Genomic DNA, 18,375 nt, shown 5'->3' with positions numbered 1-18,375 from the left:
TTATATCGCACATTAAAAGGGCAGTCGTAAAACTCGCCGTACCAAAACGTTTTAGGTAAAACACATCAAAGGATATTGGGTGAAGAAGCCTTAATAGGCACATGATATTTTAACGAGTGCATATAAGGCAAATCGCACGTCCAAGAAAAACGCTTTCACAGCCTCTGTTGCTTTTAGGACCACTTTATAAGCACTTTGCAACCTCGGCTCGCAGTCGTAGCCTGTTTACACGTTCACGGATCATCTTTACACACATAAAATTCATTCATAAATAGAAGCAAAAATATATTCGTAATATCCGAATGACGACTAAAATTTTACATTGTGTTTTGACGCTTTCACTTATTAATGTTTTAAAAGATTTTCCCAAAGATAAAATCTAAAGGTATTAGTGAAACATCACGTTGGAATATTCCCGAGACGTAGCGAGAGCAATTTCCGATATCAAAATCGCTCCGGCAAAATGTAAACGGGTTCTTATTAAGACTGTGGAAGTTATAAAAAGATATAGCCGACTATAGCGAACCGTGTGCTGAATACGAATAACGTGAAAATGGAGCGTTTAGACGGACAGAGTTATTGCGGTTTTTATATTGAGCACTTACGCGTGAGAGAGTGTTTGTGCGATGAAGGACGAGTGACGGACAGTTTAAAACGATATATGAAGTGAACTGATTGAAAACGCTGTTTTAGTCGCGATAATTTTTTTATATTTTACGGAAACTGCCAAGAACAAAAGAAAAAGAAACAAACAGACCAATCAGTCAGTTACCATCTGACATTAATTGTTCAATGCAATAGTAACTAATGTGTATTGTCATACCATAGTAAGTAATACAATAAAGAGATAATGGTCAGTAGAAGGGAATTAAAATTAAAGAATAACTTGTGCGTAATTATTACTCAGTAAGTGTCATGACGTTAGAGAAAAATAAAAATGGTTACCTGAGTAAAGAGTTAAAGGGAACTAAGAATAAGAAAAGGGGAGCGTCGTGTACTCATTTCTGATTTAATCTTATACAGAAATACACAAACACATATTTTTTCCTCCTGTAATTAGTGACATGGGATTGTTTCTAAGATCCTATATTAGGACTAGCTGAACCGGCAATCGTTGTCTTGCCGCTAAATAGGGGTTGATGGTAGAGGGTTGAAAATTTAGGGTTGTATTTATTTTTTAATGTTGTATCATAAAAAATAGAAATTAAAAATTTTGTCTAAAAAATAAAAAAAAATTAGGGGTGGACTACCCCTAACATTTAGGGGGATGAAAAATAGATGTTGGCCGATTCTCATAGATACCGGATAAGCACAAAAAATTTCATCAAAATCGGTCAAGCTGTTTCGGAGGAGTATGGCAACGAAAACTGTGACACGAGAATTTTATATATTAGATTTTAGGTCATATCTGACGATACGCTTATCAAAGACCTTCCTTAACCATAGAAGACAGTATCATACTGAAATTTTCGTAAAGATGCCTAGCTGAATACACCTCTCGGTTTTCTTTCCTATTAAAAGAGAATGATTGAAATATGTAAATAATTTACTCAGTTATCATTTACTTAATTTGTTTTTATAGATATGTAATCTATCTACCTATACAAATAATAAATTATAGTTTAAAAAACTAAAAAATACGCTTTTATAGTTAATCGAACCTAAAAGCAGAAAATAATTTTTAATTACAAAGAGTTTATATTACAGTAGTAGAAGATCGAACAATCAATTATAATTAATTACTTCAAAATAAAATTATAATAAAATTTAAGTTATTAAGAGAATAATTCAATTCAGAGTAAAAAACGTGGGGTACATTTTACTATATTTTCATAACTTTTTACTATGTTTTTATGACTCTCCGCACGTAGATAGTTACAAGTAGAAAAATTGTTACATTTAATATATCAAGCACCCCACGAAATCCCGTTAAAATCGGTCCAGCCGTTTCAGAGATTAACGGAACAAACAGACAGACAAAAATTGTAAAAAATGTTATTTTGCAATATGTACCGTGTATACATCCATATGCATTTAGTAAAAAGCGGTTATTTTAATATTACAAATAGACACTCCATTTTTATTTATTTGTATAGATTAACTATTGACAGAACGAAGTCTGTCCGGGCAGCTAGTAATAAATAAACACTTCGTGTGAAGTGTACGAGCCGTAGTAAAAACTAATTTCTGTGTTAGGGATCGAAAACTCTTACCACAGATGCCCAGATCACAAAAAAAGGAGGGATGTGACCTGTTAAAAACTTATGGAAGTAGCGGGCATTGTAGTCTTGAGCACTATCATTGAAGTGAGCGCTCTGACAAATGCGTTAACCCGGTCAAGAAAAATAAAATCGATTCGAAATTTTGCCTATCGTGCTTGTTATTCCTTAATCATTGCCTAAAATTTTCTAAATTAAATTAGCTTAAGTACACATTAATTTATTTGTAAAAAGAAGAACGAAGGAGTCGTAATAATAAGAATCGCTAGTTTGACTGATGACATGATATGATTAGAAAGATGCGAAGTCCCATCGAGAGAATATAAATAACAAAGGGATTGGATGAGATCCCTCAAATACACGGAGAAATCCTATCAATAATAATCAATAGGGCACCATAATATATCAAACACAATGAACGCTAATAAGGACCGAGTCTGACCTATTTCGTAAGAAAGATAAGGCTCCTTACAGAGCATTGCATAGAGTATTAATGTGTGTGAACACACACATCACAAACACGCAATTTGAATACATTCATTCGTTGGATTAGAAATATTGAAGATATAATACATATGCAGTATATTATTTACTATATTGTGAACACCATATGTTGTTGTTATTCTCCTACTCATTTGAGTTCTATTTCTGCAGAATTTATTTGAGGCATTTTAACTTTTCGAAAAAAAAATCTTTAATATTTGAAACTGTTGAATTTGTCCTATAATTTACACATTTAAGTTCAACAAGGTCTATTGACAAGTATCTTTCAATAAAACAATTTCGAAATAAACATTCAAGATTTACTCAAATTGACAATTACGTTTTCACTTTCATGTTGAAAACATCGTTGAATGATAAATAACAATCTTAATATATATAAATCTCGTGTCACAATGTTTGTCCTCAATGGACTCCTAAACCACTTAACCGATTATAATAAAATTCGCACACCATGTGCAGTTCGATCCAACTTAAAAGATAGGCTATATTTTATTTTGATATATTATGTTATTATTATATTTCAGGAAAAAATAAGGCGATACGAAGTTCGCCAGGTCAGCTAGTAAATAAATAAATTTTAACAACACACACAAAGTCATCTGTTTATAAAGTAAGCAACTTAATGCTTGTATTATAGGTAACAGCCGACTGGTATAGCTACTTTTTTTTCGACAAACATACATATAAATAATACATATATAAATAAATATATATAAATAAATATATATATCACACCCAGACTCGGGTAGGAATCGAACCCACAGCCCCCGGAGCAGAAAGCAGGGTCATTACAAACTGCGCCAATGGGCTAGTCATGATGTTTAAGGAATATATTCCTTCATAACGCAATTTATTGAAATTGATTCATTGGTTCTAAATTTTATCGTTTTATCTTACATCTTTACAATATTACTAAACATTACTACAGATAAACACAAACAACAAACACTAGCACAAAACAACACACTAAACGCAACTTATAATTTGAACATACCAAACTTTGGTAATCAAGTGTACGTTAAGCTGATTTAAATATGCTAAAATACAACAAAATGAACACAAGAGTCGGTGTGCTCGCATCCTTATACGGAGTTAGTTTCGCATTAAGAAGGTCTGGCGAGGGAGATAACAGGGCACTGCCTAGTGGAGCGACTAATTGTCTGTATGCCCTCTCGTCAGATGCGCAGCATTTGACGAGATACATTCCGCTTCATATAAAGTTATATAAAAACAAATAATACATGTTTAAATATTCTCGAGATTCTAGTTGAGAATCTTATTAACATCTTGAGTGCAGATTAAGAATTAATTTAATAAAAATGTTTAAGATCTTATAGGTCTTGCATATGTACACAATTACAAAAATTATGCAAAATATCGCATACTTTAGATTTACAACAGAATTTAAAAGTAGTATGTAGTATATGTAATTTAATTCAATGCATCATTTGTGATATCAAATTATAATAAACAATAATACATGAAAAAGATAATGTATTTACATAGAAAAGGCATTTCAAGCCATTTCACTTAAATAGTCATTTACGACCGGGATTATTTACCTTCCTCGGAAACGAACACCATTATTAAGGAGTAGAAAAACGTGTCAGGGATAACATTAATTATCCGAGAAATTATGATACATAGCCAAGAAAAACAATAATAATCAATAGGACATAAAAAGTACGGAAGTATAAAACATTCATGAATAAATTGTATGCAATTGTGAATTGAACAATTAAAATAACTCTTATTAAAAGTGTCCAGTAAAACTGTAAAACATTTAACTTTTAACTCTCAAAAGTTTTTAAAAAAAACTGACAGCTTAAACTTTTTTTTTCCTTTTTCTTTTTATGACATAAATCTGACTATCAGTAAATTATCTTAGGCCTTAAAAAGGCAAAGGAACAAAGAGGAACAACATTAATGTCTCCTCACCCGTCTTTACGTAACGCACGCGATCATTTTTCATTAAATAAACGGTTGGAACCTTTGAATATCTCGTGTAGTTTACGCAGTGATAAGACACTACGCATAGATTCGCGGCTTAATTGCTCACGATAAATATTTGGACGTACTACAGATTAAAAACGGGGAGCGGGTTTTATGTGACACAGACTAAACAAAGTTTTATTGATTCTTTATTTATAGTTCAAATGGCCTGTATCTGTTCGCCGTTTTAAAAATATATAAAACAAAATTACTTACGTATTTTAAGCTTAAAAAAGTTTAATAAGGGTTATACCAATAATTTAAATTATGATATTTTGATATAATAATTTTTAATTTTTTTATATAAAATAACTTAAGGTATTGAAATTTTGTTTCAAAAAGAAAACGCTTTTTACCACATCTTACGCCAAGGGCTACGTAAGCACGCAACATTACTGATTTTTAGCTCTCACGAACGTTTTGGGGTCTAATTTTTAAGCGTTTTTTAAACAAATTATAGTTAAAAGTGAACTGAAAACAGTTGAAAGGCGTTATCTACAAAGCTTTTTACGAATTAATCGTGGTTACAATTTAGTTAAAAAATTTGTACTTAGTTATTTTTAAAACAGTCTACAAACAACAAGGCTTAAAGTTCTATTTCGTTTTTTTTTTTTTTTTGTTTTTTTCTTCACTAAAGAAATTATTTTTAATATATAGTTTTATAATTGTTGTTTGTTTGTTAATTTTAGATGTTCTTAAAAATATTATACAGTCCCTCTGAATGAAATTGCGCTTTATAGTAATAATTAAAAATAACTTTCATTTTTTTCAGTAATACGAAAATCGTGATATAGACGATTTAAAAAATATAATAATAATAATAATAATCATAATAATGATTTATTTTCCATCACAGTCATGTTGATACAATGAAACCTTATCTTATTAATGATATAACTCCAACACCAAGTTTGACAACACGATTGATTTAGTTTCTACGACAGTACGTTAATGCAAATAATTTCTATTTTTTTGATTTATTATTCCTCCAACGTGGTATGTTAGCTCTATCATATAAATAAATAAAAAATAAAGTACGGAATAAATATTGTTAGCGATAAAATTTATAAATTTTAAATCATATATTTCTTAGCAGCAGTGTTTATAGGATCTTAGATCTGTAAATATCTGTGGACTGCCAAAAAAAATTCACATGACATATTCGTCATATAAAGACTCTTAAGAGCAGAAATTCGGATTCAACGACGATCATTTAAGGACACGGAACTGGCTGAAGTCATTCGTATTTACTCGACTCGAGTCACACAAACAATGGGTTAGCGTACACTCCATACTACTTTTAAAATGTTTATTTAACTGGACTTTTCGCTATCGCGCTGGGCTATCGCAAGGGCCAAGGCTCAAGATAAGTTGTATCATTTTTTAGAGAGCCCACAAGGTCAAAAAAATCTTTTTAGAATATCAAGAGAGAGAGAGATGAATGCAAGAGATGTAAACCATATGAAATGTATAAAAGACGAAGCGGGGAAGATTTTGACGGACGATGAGGAAATAAAAGAACGCTGGAAGAGATACTTTAATAACTTGATGAATGAAGAAAATGAATGGAGCGGAGTGTTAGAAAATGTACGAAGTAATGAAGGAATGGTGAAAGAGGTAAGTATAGAGGAAGTGAAGATGGCAGTGCAGAGTATGAAGAATAGAAAAGCAGTTGGGCCAGATAGTATACCAGCGGAAGTATGGAAGTTTTTGAAGGCGGATGGATGGAAGTGGCTGACTTTATTTTTCAATAAGTTGCTGCAAGAAGAGGTCATACCCGAGGAATGGTGCTACAGTTCACTGGTGCCCATTTTTAAAAATAAAGGTGACATACAGGACTGCAGCAGCTATCGAGGAATAAAGCTCATGTCACATAGTATGAAGATATGGGAGAAAGTGATAGCGCGACGAATGAGAGAAGAATGTGAGGTCACACAGAACCAATTTGGATTTATGCCGGGCCGGGGAACTACGGACGCCATATTTGCACTCCGCCAACTCTGCGAAAAATATCGACTCACACAAAAAGACCTACATATGGTGTTCGTAGATCTGGAAAAGGCATACGATAGAGTCCCCCGTAAGGTTCTGTGGTGGGCTATGAAAGGGAAAGGAGTGCCAGAGAAGCATGTACGACTTGTTCAGGCGATGTATGATAGAGCTAGCACCCACGTCCGGTCCGAAGCCGGGGTAACTGACAAGTTCAGTGTGGCTGTAGGTTTGCACCAGGGGTCGGCTTTAAGCCCGTATCTATTCCTCCTGGTAATGGATGTTCTAACATCAGACATACAGGAGGAAGCACCCTGGTGTATGCTGTTTGCTGACGACGTTGTTCTTGTCGGAGATAATGTCCTTGAGGTACAGAGCAGACTGGGAAAATGGCAGGAAAGACTGGAGGGCGCGGGATTGAGGATAAGTAGGTCTAAAACCGAGCACTTGTTCTGCGATTTCAGCGGTTCGTCCGGTTTTTCCCATATTGCCTTGGATGGTGTATCCCTACCAGTCTGCTCCGACTTCCGCTACCTTGGGTCATTAATACAAAATGACGGCAACATAGACCGTGACGTGAAAAATAGAATAAATGCGGGATGGATGAAATGGCGACAGGTCTCTGGAACAGCTTGTGATCCACGAATGCCCCTTAAACTTAAGGGGAAAATCTATAAAACGATCATAAGACCTGTCGTAATGTATGGATCGGAATGTTGGGTAACAAAAGTGACGGATGAAAGAAGAGTGCACGCAGCCGAGATGAGAATGCTAAGATGGATGTGTGGAGTAACGAGGAAAGATCGGATTAGAAATGAGTATATAAGGGGAAGTTTGAAAGTAGCACCCGTGACAGAGAAAATGAGGAGCAATAGGTTAGCGTGGTATGGGCATGTAATGAGAAGGGATGACCGCTATGTCGGTAAAAGAATGTTAGGGATGAATGTCGAAGGACGAAGAGCAATCGGCAGACCGAAAAAGCGATGGATGGATTGTGTGAGTGAGGATATGAGAAAGAAAGGAGTAAGCACTGAAGTGACGAATAATAGAGAGGAATGGAAGAGGAAAACATGTTGTGCCGACCCTACATAAGTGGGATAAGGGCAGGAAGATGATGATGATTTAACTGGACTTTTGACACAATTGATGATAATTTCCGCTTAAATCTGGATGTAAAATTTATATTAATCAAATTTATTAAAAATATTTATTCGTCAGTAGTATGTTGTAGTTGTAGTTTGTTAGTTTTTTTGGAACGAAGTTCCTTATGGCAGGCTTGACATTTGGCTGGGCGAGCGAACTGAAAAAAATGTGATACTAAAACCGTAAGAAAAATATATAGCGGAAGTGACGTAATATCAGTCACATGACTGTATAATATGACGTTTGTAAAACTAAAATATTACTAGTAAACTTTTTTTAAATTATTTATGTAATTTTATTCTGTCGACAAAAATAAATAAAGCCGTTTTTTTTATTTCACTTAATAGTTTGAATTATTATTATTATTATTATTTATATATTATTTTTTTTACGGTATTTGTTATTTTCTAAAATACAAAATTTCCTAAATAATTTTATGTTAAGTACATAATTAAAACCAATAATAAAAACCAATCAACAAAATAAAAAAAAAAATCAAGAACTAGAAAATATATATAAAATTCAACATTTTTTTTTTTTTCAAATTGTGTTGCTTCTATACTATCCGAAGGAACTTCGTTCCAACCTGGTGTCCCATGACACCACATAATTTTTTAAGGGTTACAAATTAAAATTATTCAGAAAACAAGGTGGGCAGTGTACGCTGTCTACGTTTAGTAAGCACTCGATGAGCGCTTGACGACCGGAAAAATAATGAAGGCGCGCTGGATCTCGGCTGGCGTGCGCTGCACCCACCGATATACAGGTGAATGTTCCTGGTTTACATGAGAGATTTTAAGAAAACCATAACATAAATATATTTCTCCTTATAAACCTTTTTTTATATTTTTTTTTAAATCCCAGTCCCATAAAATTGTAAATAAAGCAACAAATTTTCTTTAAGTCAATACAACAATTAAACTTTCTATCTTTGTTTGGGACGAGTAGCGCCTTTTCCTTTTGTCATTTTTTTTCTTGTATGTCAAAAAAATTTTAGAGTTTTGATATTACGTGTATTATTTCTGGTCATTCAATAAAGTATATTTCTACTTTATTTTATTTTTGTAAAATTACTAGTAAAAATTGTTTAATCACTGACTTACATATAACCAAACTTTAAAAAAGATAAAACTTACGATGAATATAATTTTAGGTTTACTTTGATTTTACTTCATTTATATCTACATTTTATGAAAACTTAAATTAATAGAATTATACGCGTTAAACTTTTATGAGTGATAGTAAATGTATTTTACAGTGTTGCAAACTCAATCTACATAAACAGCACGTAATTGCCGATACAAGATAGAGGTGTTACTATTTCAACACATTTGTTCATTATCGTAAATCAAACCACGCTAAAATCATCCATACAACATTGCAATTAGACATATTACTGCTTGTCGTCTCATTGATTGTATCATGTGGGTTTATGGTCGTACAATCGTAGTTATAAGTTTAATTGTGCGTATGCGAAATTCCGCTTTCACGTATAGTAATAAGGGTTACAATTGTAGGTAGGGGTAATAGCCGTGTTGTGGTCGATCGCTGTTACTATAAGACGCGAGGCGCAATTGTGATAACGCCCACAACTGTCGGTCACGCGAGGCCTTCTGAAGTTAGATAGCTTGATAGACTAGGTCTTAAAGTAAAGTCGACCAACGATATCGTAACCGTGGAAATTGTGGTAATCGACAACGTTATTTTTTCGAATTAAAATGATTTTTGGAATATAGTTTAGTGGAACTTACCCTATAACTATTGTGCGCTGTACAGGAGTTCTATAGTGCAAAAATATTAAAATAAAAAAATAATAATAGAGATAAAGTTTTTTGTAAAAATAATAATTACAACAATTAAACCAATTTCGTATCATAATAGTAAACGTTTGACGCTTCACACTCAACTGTTCCCACTGGGATATGAATCCTATATCAAGAAACCAGGCACACCATAAGGCAATCAAAAACGCCCAGGTCAAGATGTCTCTGTATGGCCTATAGAAATATTTTTCATGACCTAGAATCACCGACCGCGACCGTTAGCACATCGGCCAATTGCTGTAACCACAAGGCCAATACGTAGTCGAAACTACAAAACTTAAAAAAATTACATTTGTTTCGTGCATAACTACATTAACTTATACCTCCATAAACTTTTTAAAAGTAAAACTCATCGAAAATAATCCCACAAATTAATTGAACCAAACACATCCACAGATCAATCAAAATTAAAGCAAAAAATTCCGCTTAATGAAATGAAATCGCACCACAATGGCGTAATTCTAACCCCAACTAACATTTCATGGCTCGCCGATCGCGTAAACGACAACACTGTCGAACATTTAAAATTACTGGCAACACAAAACAAACACTCCGATCGCTTCGTGACTACCAATGAGGTGTAATGAGTTGTGAGTGACGTCCCCTTTATCTTGGACCTTTCGCGTAAAAACTTTACGACGGAAATAGAGCGGGAGTTTTTTTAAGGTATTTTTCTTTTCTTGTATCTTGTCTTTGGTACTTGTTCTCCGTGTTCCAATTAGGTGATTGTTTATATCAGTTAGAGTCTAATTTAGCTTATTTTCAGTATTCAAGTATTTTGGATGTCTAATAGATATACCTACTACCTCTACCTCCTTTAATACTTCTTACCTATCTTCTTCTCTACGGTACGAGTACAATGACGTACTGGAGAAGAAGAGAGGTAGAATGTAGTGCAGTCTAGAAGGAAGCTAAACACAGGAGTAGCGTGACGGATTAATCTTGAACTTTACTCGTGAAAGCAATATAAAGTTTATATATTAGCCTTTATATATTCGGGATACATAATTGATATATTGTTATTTTTGATTACTAACATACATATAACAATAACATAATAAAGTTATGTTATATAAGTAATTATAATTAAATAAATTATCTATCGGTCGGCTGCTACTTATAATACGAGCATAAAGTTTTCTCTCTTATTAGAAAATTACTTAGAAACAAATGACTATTATTTTTTTATACGGTACGGTACGGTAAGCAACTTAAGGTTCGTGCTATAGGTAACAGTCGACTGCTACAGCTATCTTTTATAATGAATATACAAAGAAATAACACATATATCTAATATATAAAATTCTCGTATCGCGGTGTTTGTAGTTAAACTCCTCCGAAACGGCTTGACCGATTCTTATGAAATTTTGTGTGCATATTGGGTAGGTCTGAGAATCGAACAACATCGTTTTTCATACCCTTAAGTTATAAGGGGGTGGGGGGGATTAAGGGGCTTTATAATATATATGGCAAAACAACGTTTGCGGGGTCAGCTAGTAAATAAATACAAATATTAAGGCTAGTCAATAAGGCTGTTTGTGTATAATAAATATATTTATTCATTACATAATATATGTGGGGTTTATGACTTCAGGTATCTTACAAACAACAAAGTATATTTACGTTACAATAATCTAATAACTCCGACGATTTCTCAGAAGTTGTTATCTAATGTAACTCACGTTGTTAACGATATCTTGAGATTTTGCAGTTTAACTAACTTCTAAACTGCAGTTAATTCTAACTTATCGTAGGTTATTACCTGGATAGAGATTTGTGTGCTTAATATATTTCAAATTATTTACTAATTAACTTCAACTGTGAACAAAGTTGTTTTAAGTTTAAGTTGTTGTAATTATTACAGCGGGATGTAATTATAAAATAAATAATATGTACTGAAACGTTATCTATTATATAATGAAGAAAAAAGTACGATATTCAGATCCTAACGCGCATAAAGTGCAAATAATCCTTGTAGGTCTCCCCACCGTGCCTCGGAGAGCACGTTAAGCCATCTGTCCGGTTGTTATCATTTACAACTGATAGAGATCGTTACCTCATGGTAGGGAATATGTCCGCCAACCCGTATTGGAGCAGCGTGGTGGATTAAGCTATGATCCTTCTCCTACTAGGGAAAGACGCCTATGCCCAGTAGTGGGATATACATTCTGAAGCGAATAACGCATAAAGGCTTTGTTCTTAACTACGTTTTTAGTTTTAACTAGCTGCCCGGACAGAGTTCGTTCTGTCAAAAGGTAATAGTAAAAAAAATTTTTTAATTATTTTTTTAGTATTAAAACTTACGGAGCCTTAAAAAGGGACAAAGGGATAACACAGTTCCACTACCACCTTAGAACTTAAAAAGCAGACCGATGATGGCGGGACAACCATCCAACTTCTAGCTATCAAATACATAGGCCGAAGACGGGCAGCAGCGTCTTTGGTGCGACAAAGCCAGCCCTACGGTCACCAACCCGCCTGCCCAGCGTAGTGACTATGGGCAAAACACATGAATTCATGCCATTTTTGGCGCAAACTTAGGAAGAGTAGTCGCCTCTTACGACACCCATGGGAAGAGAGAGGGTGGCTATATTCTTTACTCCCGTAACCACAGAATAATTTTTCCTATATGGAGAAAAAGGCCTGGCCTTAGCAGTGGAATTTTACAGAATGAATTGATCATTCAAAAAAAAAAATAAGTGATTTAAATGAACTTTTTTACTAACTAAAGAGATTAAAAACTTAAGAAATATAACAGAAAGAGGAACATTCCATCAATTTGGTCACAATCAAACGCAGTCCACGAACACCTGATGAAATAAACTTCAAAATTACCCATTGTTATCGAGTTCCGAGTGAACAAAGAGTCTAAAGAACTCACCGACCTTTTGTTTTAAGTCTTGGCTAATAGGCGAACGAAATGGTTTGTATGGAGAACTTAGTCTCTAACTAGAAAATTCACATACAAAAATACATGTTGCTAAATTAATTACCTCGGTTCAAAGCGTCGTTGTCTTTTCTTTTACGAAAAGGTTTTATTACTTTTACTTTTATTTTAATACGGCTCTTTGGTTTATTTCTTTAAAGTTAAAAAGTTTGTTAATGGTTTACTTAACACGGTCACCAACCCGCCTGCCCAGCGTGGTGACTATGGGCAACACACATGAGTTCACGCATTTTTGGCGCGAACTTGTGGATGTCTATGTCCAGCAGTGGACTGCAATAGGCTGAAATGATTACTTAACACGACGTTATTATATCTGATAATAATCTAAGACAAGTCTCATAATATACATTTAATTCCATCTAAGGCAAAAATAAAAGATTCCCGAAAATAAAATATAAAATATTACTACTTATTTTAAAATCAAAGGTCATTTTTGTAGAGGTTAATAAAATTGTAAATATAATGTTTTGGTGTTGTTTTCTAATATTTACCAAATTTCACTCATTATAATGAAACAAATTTTTCGGATTTTATCGCGGCTTATTAGGTTCAGTGTTCCCGTAACCATGGTTGCTTTGCTGTAAAGTATCCGAAACGTCGGGCATGTAAAAAACCTAATAAACCGCGATATAATCCGAAAAAGTTGTTTTATTAATTTTGTTTTTACTACGTTGTGTTATTGACACTAATAAGTTCTAAATTCCTATAAACCGTAATGTGAAGTTCCGTGGCCTATAACACTAATTTGTAAACAGCCCGTCTAATACAAAAAAAAAAAATCGAATTCAGAAAAGAAGACGGTAGTAAAGGCGTATTTGAAAATAAATAATCTCTTATATTTTCAACTTACAAGTTTACAAAGTATCGATAGGAGTCACGTAAACAAATACGCGTTATTTTCAAACCGCTGAACAGGAAATACTTAACAAAAGTTATATTTGAGCTGCTTATTTACTTGTTTACTTAACACGGTAAACCTATGTTTAAAGAAAACATCTAAACATGAATCAATACATTAAGCAATCGTAAATGTATAAAGCAAAAGACGGACTTTTTTATATACAACTAGGGCGGCAAACAAGCGTACGGCTCACCGGATGGGAAGCAATTACCCTAGGTTATAGACGTCTGCAACACCAGAGGCATCGCAAGCGCGTTTCCGAACAAATTCCCAAATCCTCCCAGAAGGAGCTCTGGTCACCTTATTCACCAACACAAACACAATAGAGCTTGAAAATAGTATTATTTAGCTGTGTGTGACATAAAGTTATACAGCCTTCATTCTTCTTCATCAGTCAACCTTAACAAACAAATGAATGAAATCAAAACGACGAAATGAGCAAAGAATAGTTAGACGTACTAAATAAAAATTAAAAAAAAATACCAGATTTGTTACTTAGTAGAAATTGACACATGCACTTTATTATACATTCATACAAATATGACTACACAAACATAAAAATATTTTTAACATAGTATATTATATTTCTTTCTTATTGCATCACCCTACATATAAATCTCTCACCGTCAAGCATTTAATTAACTATCTCACACGTACCTACAGCTGCAGGGAATCAACCCCGCCATCCACGATACATGTACGTACATGTTACATGCAGACCTGCTCTACAATTTATCTTCTTCTTTACATGACAACATTAAATCTATATTAATGTTACGAAGTTGGTATGTATCTTTGTTTCAAGAAGCTATAATTCGAAGCTATTATTTAAAGTTCAAGTATGAATTCGAAAGTATATTATACCATCACATAGATATGTAAATAAGCGCCATGTCCTTAATAGAACTGACGGTCACGAAACATGCAACGCAAACACAAATGGCCAGACCAAGACAAATATCCACATCGCTTACAGATATATTTGTCATGAATGGATATCGAACCTGCAAAATATAACAATCAGCTGTAATGACCACTACATCAACCTGTTGTCAAAACATCAAACCATAATAATAAATTTACGTAATTTTCTTGTATTATTAGTTGCTGTAGTAATTCGCATTCCGTGAAACTAAACTGTCCCTAATATTACGATTCAAAAGATATAGCTATATGACAGACAGATGGACAGACAACGAAGCCTGGGGCATGAGTACAAAACCTTCAAAAGACTTTTCAAACCCCTTTAAGTTCAGAACCCAGAACCCAAATTTTTAGAATCAAGACAGCGAAGTGAATAGAATTACAAAACTGACAATCGCAAGTACTAAATACAGCCTACTTTATATACTCTTCTATTGTTCATATAACTAGAGCGACAAACAAGCTTACGACTCACCTGAATGTAAGCAGATAACGTAGTTATTAGACCTACAATACCAGAAACATTGCAACCGCGTTGCCCACCCTACCTCTGACCCATCATGAGAACCCCAGAGGAAATAGTGCTTCAATACCCTCTCTTTTACTTTTATATATATATACATACATACATATATCTGTAAAATATACTAGCACACCTTGGTAAGTCTTTATTGAAAGAAAAATGTTTAACGCTATAGGCATCCATACTGAGTGAGTTCCTCAACCTCACAATAAGATCAAAGCTGAATAATACGCTTCAGCCTGTAATATCCCACTACTGAACATAGGCCTCTTTCCCCATGTAGGAGAAGGAACAGAGCTTAATCCACCACGCTGCTCCAATGCGGGTTGGCGGATATATTCCCTACTATGAGTAACGATCGCTATAAGGTGTACATGATAACAACTGGGACCGACGGCTTAACGTGCTCTCCGAGGCACGGTGGGGAGACCCACAATGACTCCACAAACACCCAGACCACGGCAAACTCTTGTATGGCCAATACAAATGTTTGTCATGTGCGGGGATCGAACCCGCAGCCGCTAGCGCAACCGGCACAATCCATGGCTGTGACCGTTGCGCCAACGTGGCGTCGGCGGAAGCTAAATAATACTGCTCTCAAAAAGTATTATGGCCCTGTGGTGAGTAAAAGAGGCTCCTGAGGGTGTGCTGTGCTTACGTCTGTATAAAAAGAACTAATAGCAATGAAACCTGGAGTTTGTCCGCCATACACCTAAAATATTTTTTGTAAATTTCGAAGCATATGATTAAAAAAAAATTTTTCAACCGAGTAAAAATGTGAATATGTAAATTTACACCCAAGCTTAAAATGTAAATTAAATGTATAGAGTAGGTCCAACAACTATTAGTAACATTATTGGTCCTATTGAATTTCGTTTATTTTTGTTCTTTCTAGAGCATGCATACCAAGTTCTCCCATACATACAATCTGTGAAAGTAAGTCTGTATGCATATTAGAAGATTTATCAGATAAGTATCCGTTTTCTGCATTATTTTCCTTTTTAATCAAATAGGGAAACGTATATCTGTAGAAGGTGTTTTAATTGTTTTTAAGTGTTTTAATTAAGTCCGTGTTGCATTCTCCGTGATATAATGTATTCAAATGGAGTACCTTCACGGTAATATTAGTATGGATGGAGGATAGAGGGTCAGCTTAAAGTTGAAACAAGAGATTTTAAGATACTTAAAGACGGCTAATTGAAAAGCTAATATTCCCTAATAACATTAATTATGCTCCAAGGGCCGTAAGCGATATCCCCGTTATTATTTAGTGAATAACTTTCCTTGAAATTTTCTTAAAGAGATCTTAACGTTTGTAAGAAGAATTCATCGTGCTTCATACAGATTTATATGAAACCATTTTCGTTGTTACGCTTGTAATAAAATTAGGATGAAAATTAAACTGCGTCATTTACGAATATTTATAACAGGTATTGTAAACTTTTGAGAGCGTATTAATTTTGTTTACTATCGTGCTATCGTGCTATCGTTCTATCGCGCTGTGTGGCTACGGCACTAAAGAATTTAGCCACCCCCTCTCTTCCCGTGGGTGTCGTAAGAGGCGACTAAGGGATAATAAGGTTCCACAACCACCTTGGAACTTAAGAAGCCGACCGATGGCGGGATAACCATCCAACTGCTGGCTTTGAAATACACAGGCCGAAGACGGGCAGCAGCGTCTTCGGTGCGACAAAGCTAGTACTGCGGTCACCAACCCGCCTGCCCAGCGTGGTAACTATGGGCAAAACACATGAGTTCACGCCATTTTTGACGTGAACTTATGGAGGCCTATGTCCAGCAGTGGACTGTGATCGGCTGAAATGATTGATGATTGACTTTATATATCTATTATATTAATGTAGATTTAACAAAATTTTGTCGTATGTACATGGTAATGTAATCTTCCAAATAATTAAACGAAGTTAAATCATATGAGTATTCTTCATTCTACGTAATATTTACGTCAACTTGTGGAGGCCTATGTCCAGCAGTGGACTGTATAGGCTGTAATGATTGATTGATTGATCAAAATATATAATGTATTTTTATAAATATATAAATATGTCATTTACCGACTTCTTCTATATATATAAAAATGAATGTTTGTCTGTATGTCCTTTATAGAATCGTAAACTATGCATTTGATCATGTCATGATCTTTATGAGCCCACAAAGGTTTCTGAGTTGGTACGACCAAAAAATAATAATAATATAAAACGCGTGGCAAGGCGCGCAGGGTACAGCTACTTGTATATAAAAAGATAATTCTGACTACATCAAATAATACTATCGTGTGTATCGCTTCACGCATGTATCTAACTTACCTTGGTCTAATAATATACTTATTATGTGACTATAATTATATATGACTATAATAACATACACATACTTTTGTAATAGTCACAAAACGTATTGTAAGATAACGTTGGTAAACTCAAAATCTAATTCCGAAAGAGCCTTATTTTCTGACGTCAAAAATTCGGTAATATTTCAGAGCGAGGAGAGATAAGACGAATTAAGTTAGGTGTTTCATTGGAGTTGTTATCAGTTGTTAGAAGTGAACTGCGAGAGTCTCTCGATCACTAGCTCAAAAGAAAATTGTAATGGTCTTACATTATTAGAAAATAATTTAATTATACAGTTCTACGTTTATATGTCTGTGCATTTGTGCTTGTGTTGCGTATGTTTCCAGACTGCTAGCACAATATTCGAATCTTTCTATCTACTTTCTTTTACCTCTTTTTTTATAATTCAATAGTTTCTTAAAGTAAAATATGCTTTATTTAGATTTCAATGAGGTTTTATTATCGTAAAGATCGAAAGAAGTCGTAGCTTAGTTTACTTAATTTAGCTCAAAATTGTGTAAGACAACTAGATCACCTAGTCGTGACGTTGACTCAGTCTAGACATTGGCCGAGATTAATTTAACGTTGTAATAGAAATATATTCTGTAAAATTACTGAATTGTATACGTTTTCCCTAATTTTTTTTTCAATCATTTAATCTTAATGGAGCAGGGAATCAAAACACTTCAGTCAAGGAGCCTTGTGCTCATTCACTTTTGAACGGTCATTCTGTAAGTCTCATTTCAATCCAATGTTCTGGAATCGTAATTTATAATATAAAATCCAAGTTTAAATTATTATCATAGCAAATCTTTAGACTATAACTTCTCCAAGGAGATCCAACATCCAAGACGGTCGTACTCTTAAAAACATATTCGTTTCACTACATTCACTTTTAAGGATAATTAAAATTTTAATTTATAAGACGATGTTTCCTTGGTGCCTTTGAAGCCTATTTGAACAAAGCTATTTTGATTTCGATTCTTTTGATTTTATAGTATTATTACAGCCATATCAAAGGTAATCTATATGACAGTTACTATTAGTACTGTGGCGGCCTATATT

At 34.1% G+C, this 18,375-nt stretch overlaps 1 protein-coding gene across 1 annotated transcript in view; it reads left to right on the top strand.

Annotated features, from left to right (window-relative positions):
- Positions 1 to 6,176: 6,176 nt before the first annotated feature.
- LOC123656078 (CUGBP Elav-like family member 4) overlaps positions 6,177 to 18,375 on the top strand; it is an 83,457-nt gene continuing 71,258 nt past the window's right edge. Inside the window, exon 1 of the mRNA XM_045591802.1 lies at positions 6,177 to 6,399. Coding sequence (XP_045447758.1) covers positions 6,177 to 6,399 — 223 coding nt within the window. The remainder of the gene's footprint in view (positions 6,400 to 18,375) is intronic.

Source organism: Melitaea cinxia, chromosome 8 (genome assembly GCF_905220565.1).
Source record: "Melitaea cinxia chromosome 8, ilMelCinx1.1, whole genome shotgun sequence".
In the NCBI taxonomy this organism is placed as follows: domain Eukaryota; kingdom Metazoa; phylum Arthropoda; class Insecta; order Lepidoptera; family Nymphalidae; genus Melitaea; species Melitaea cinxia.
This window is presented reverse-complemented; position numbering and strand designations above follow the sequence as displayed.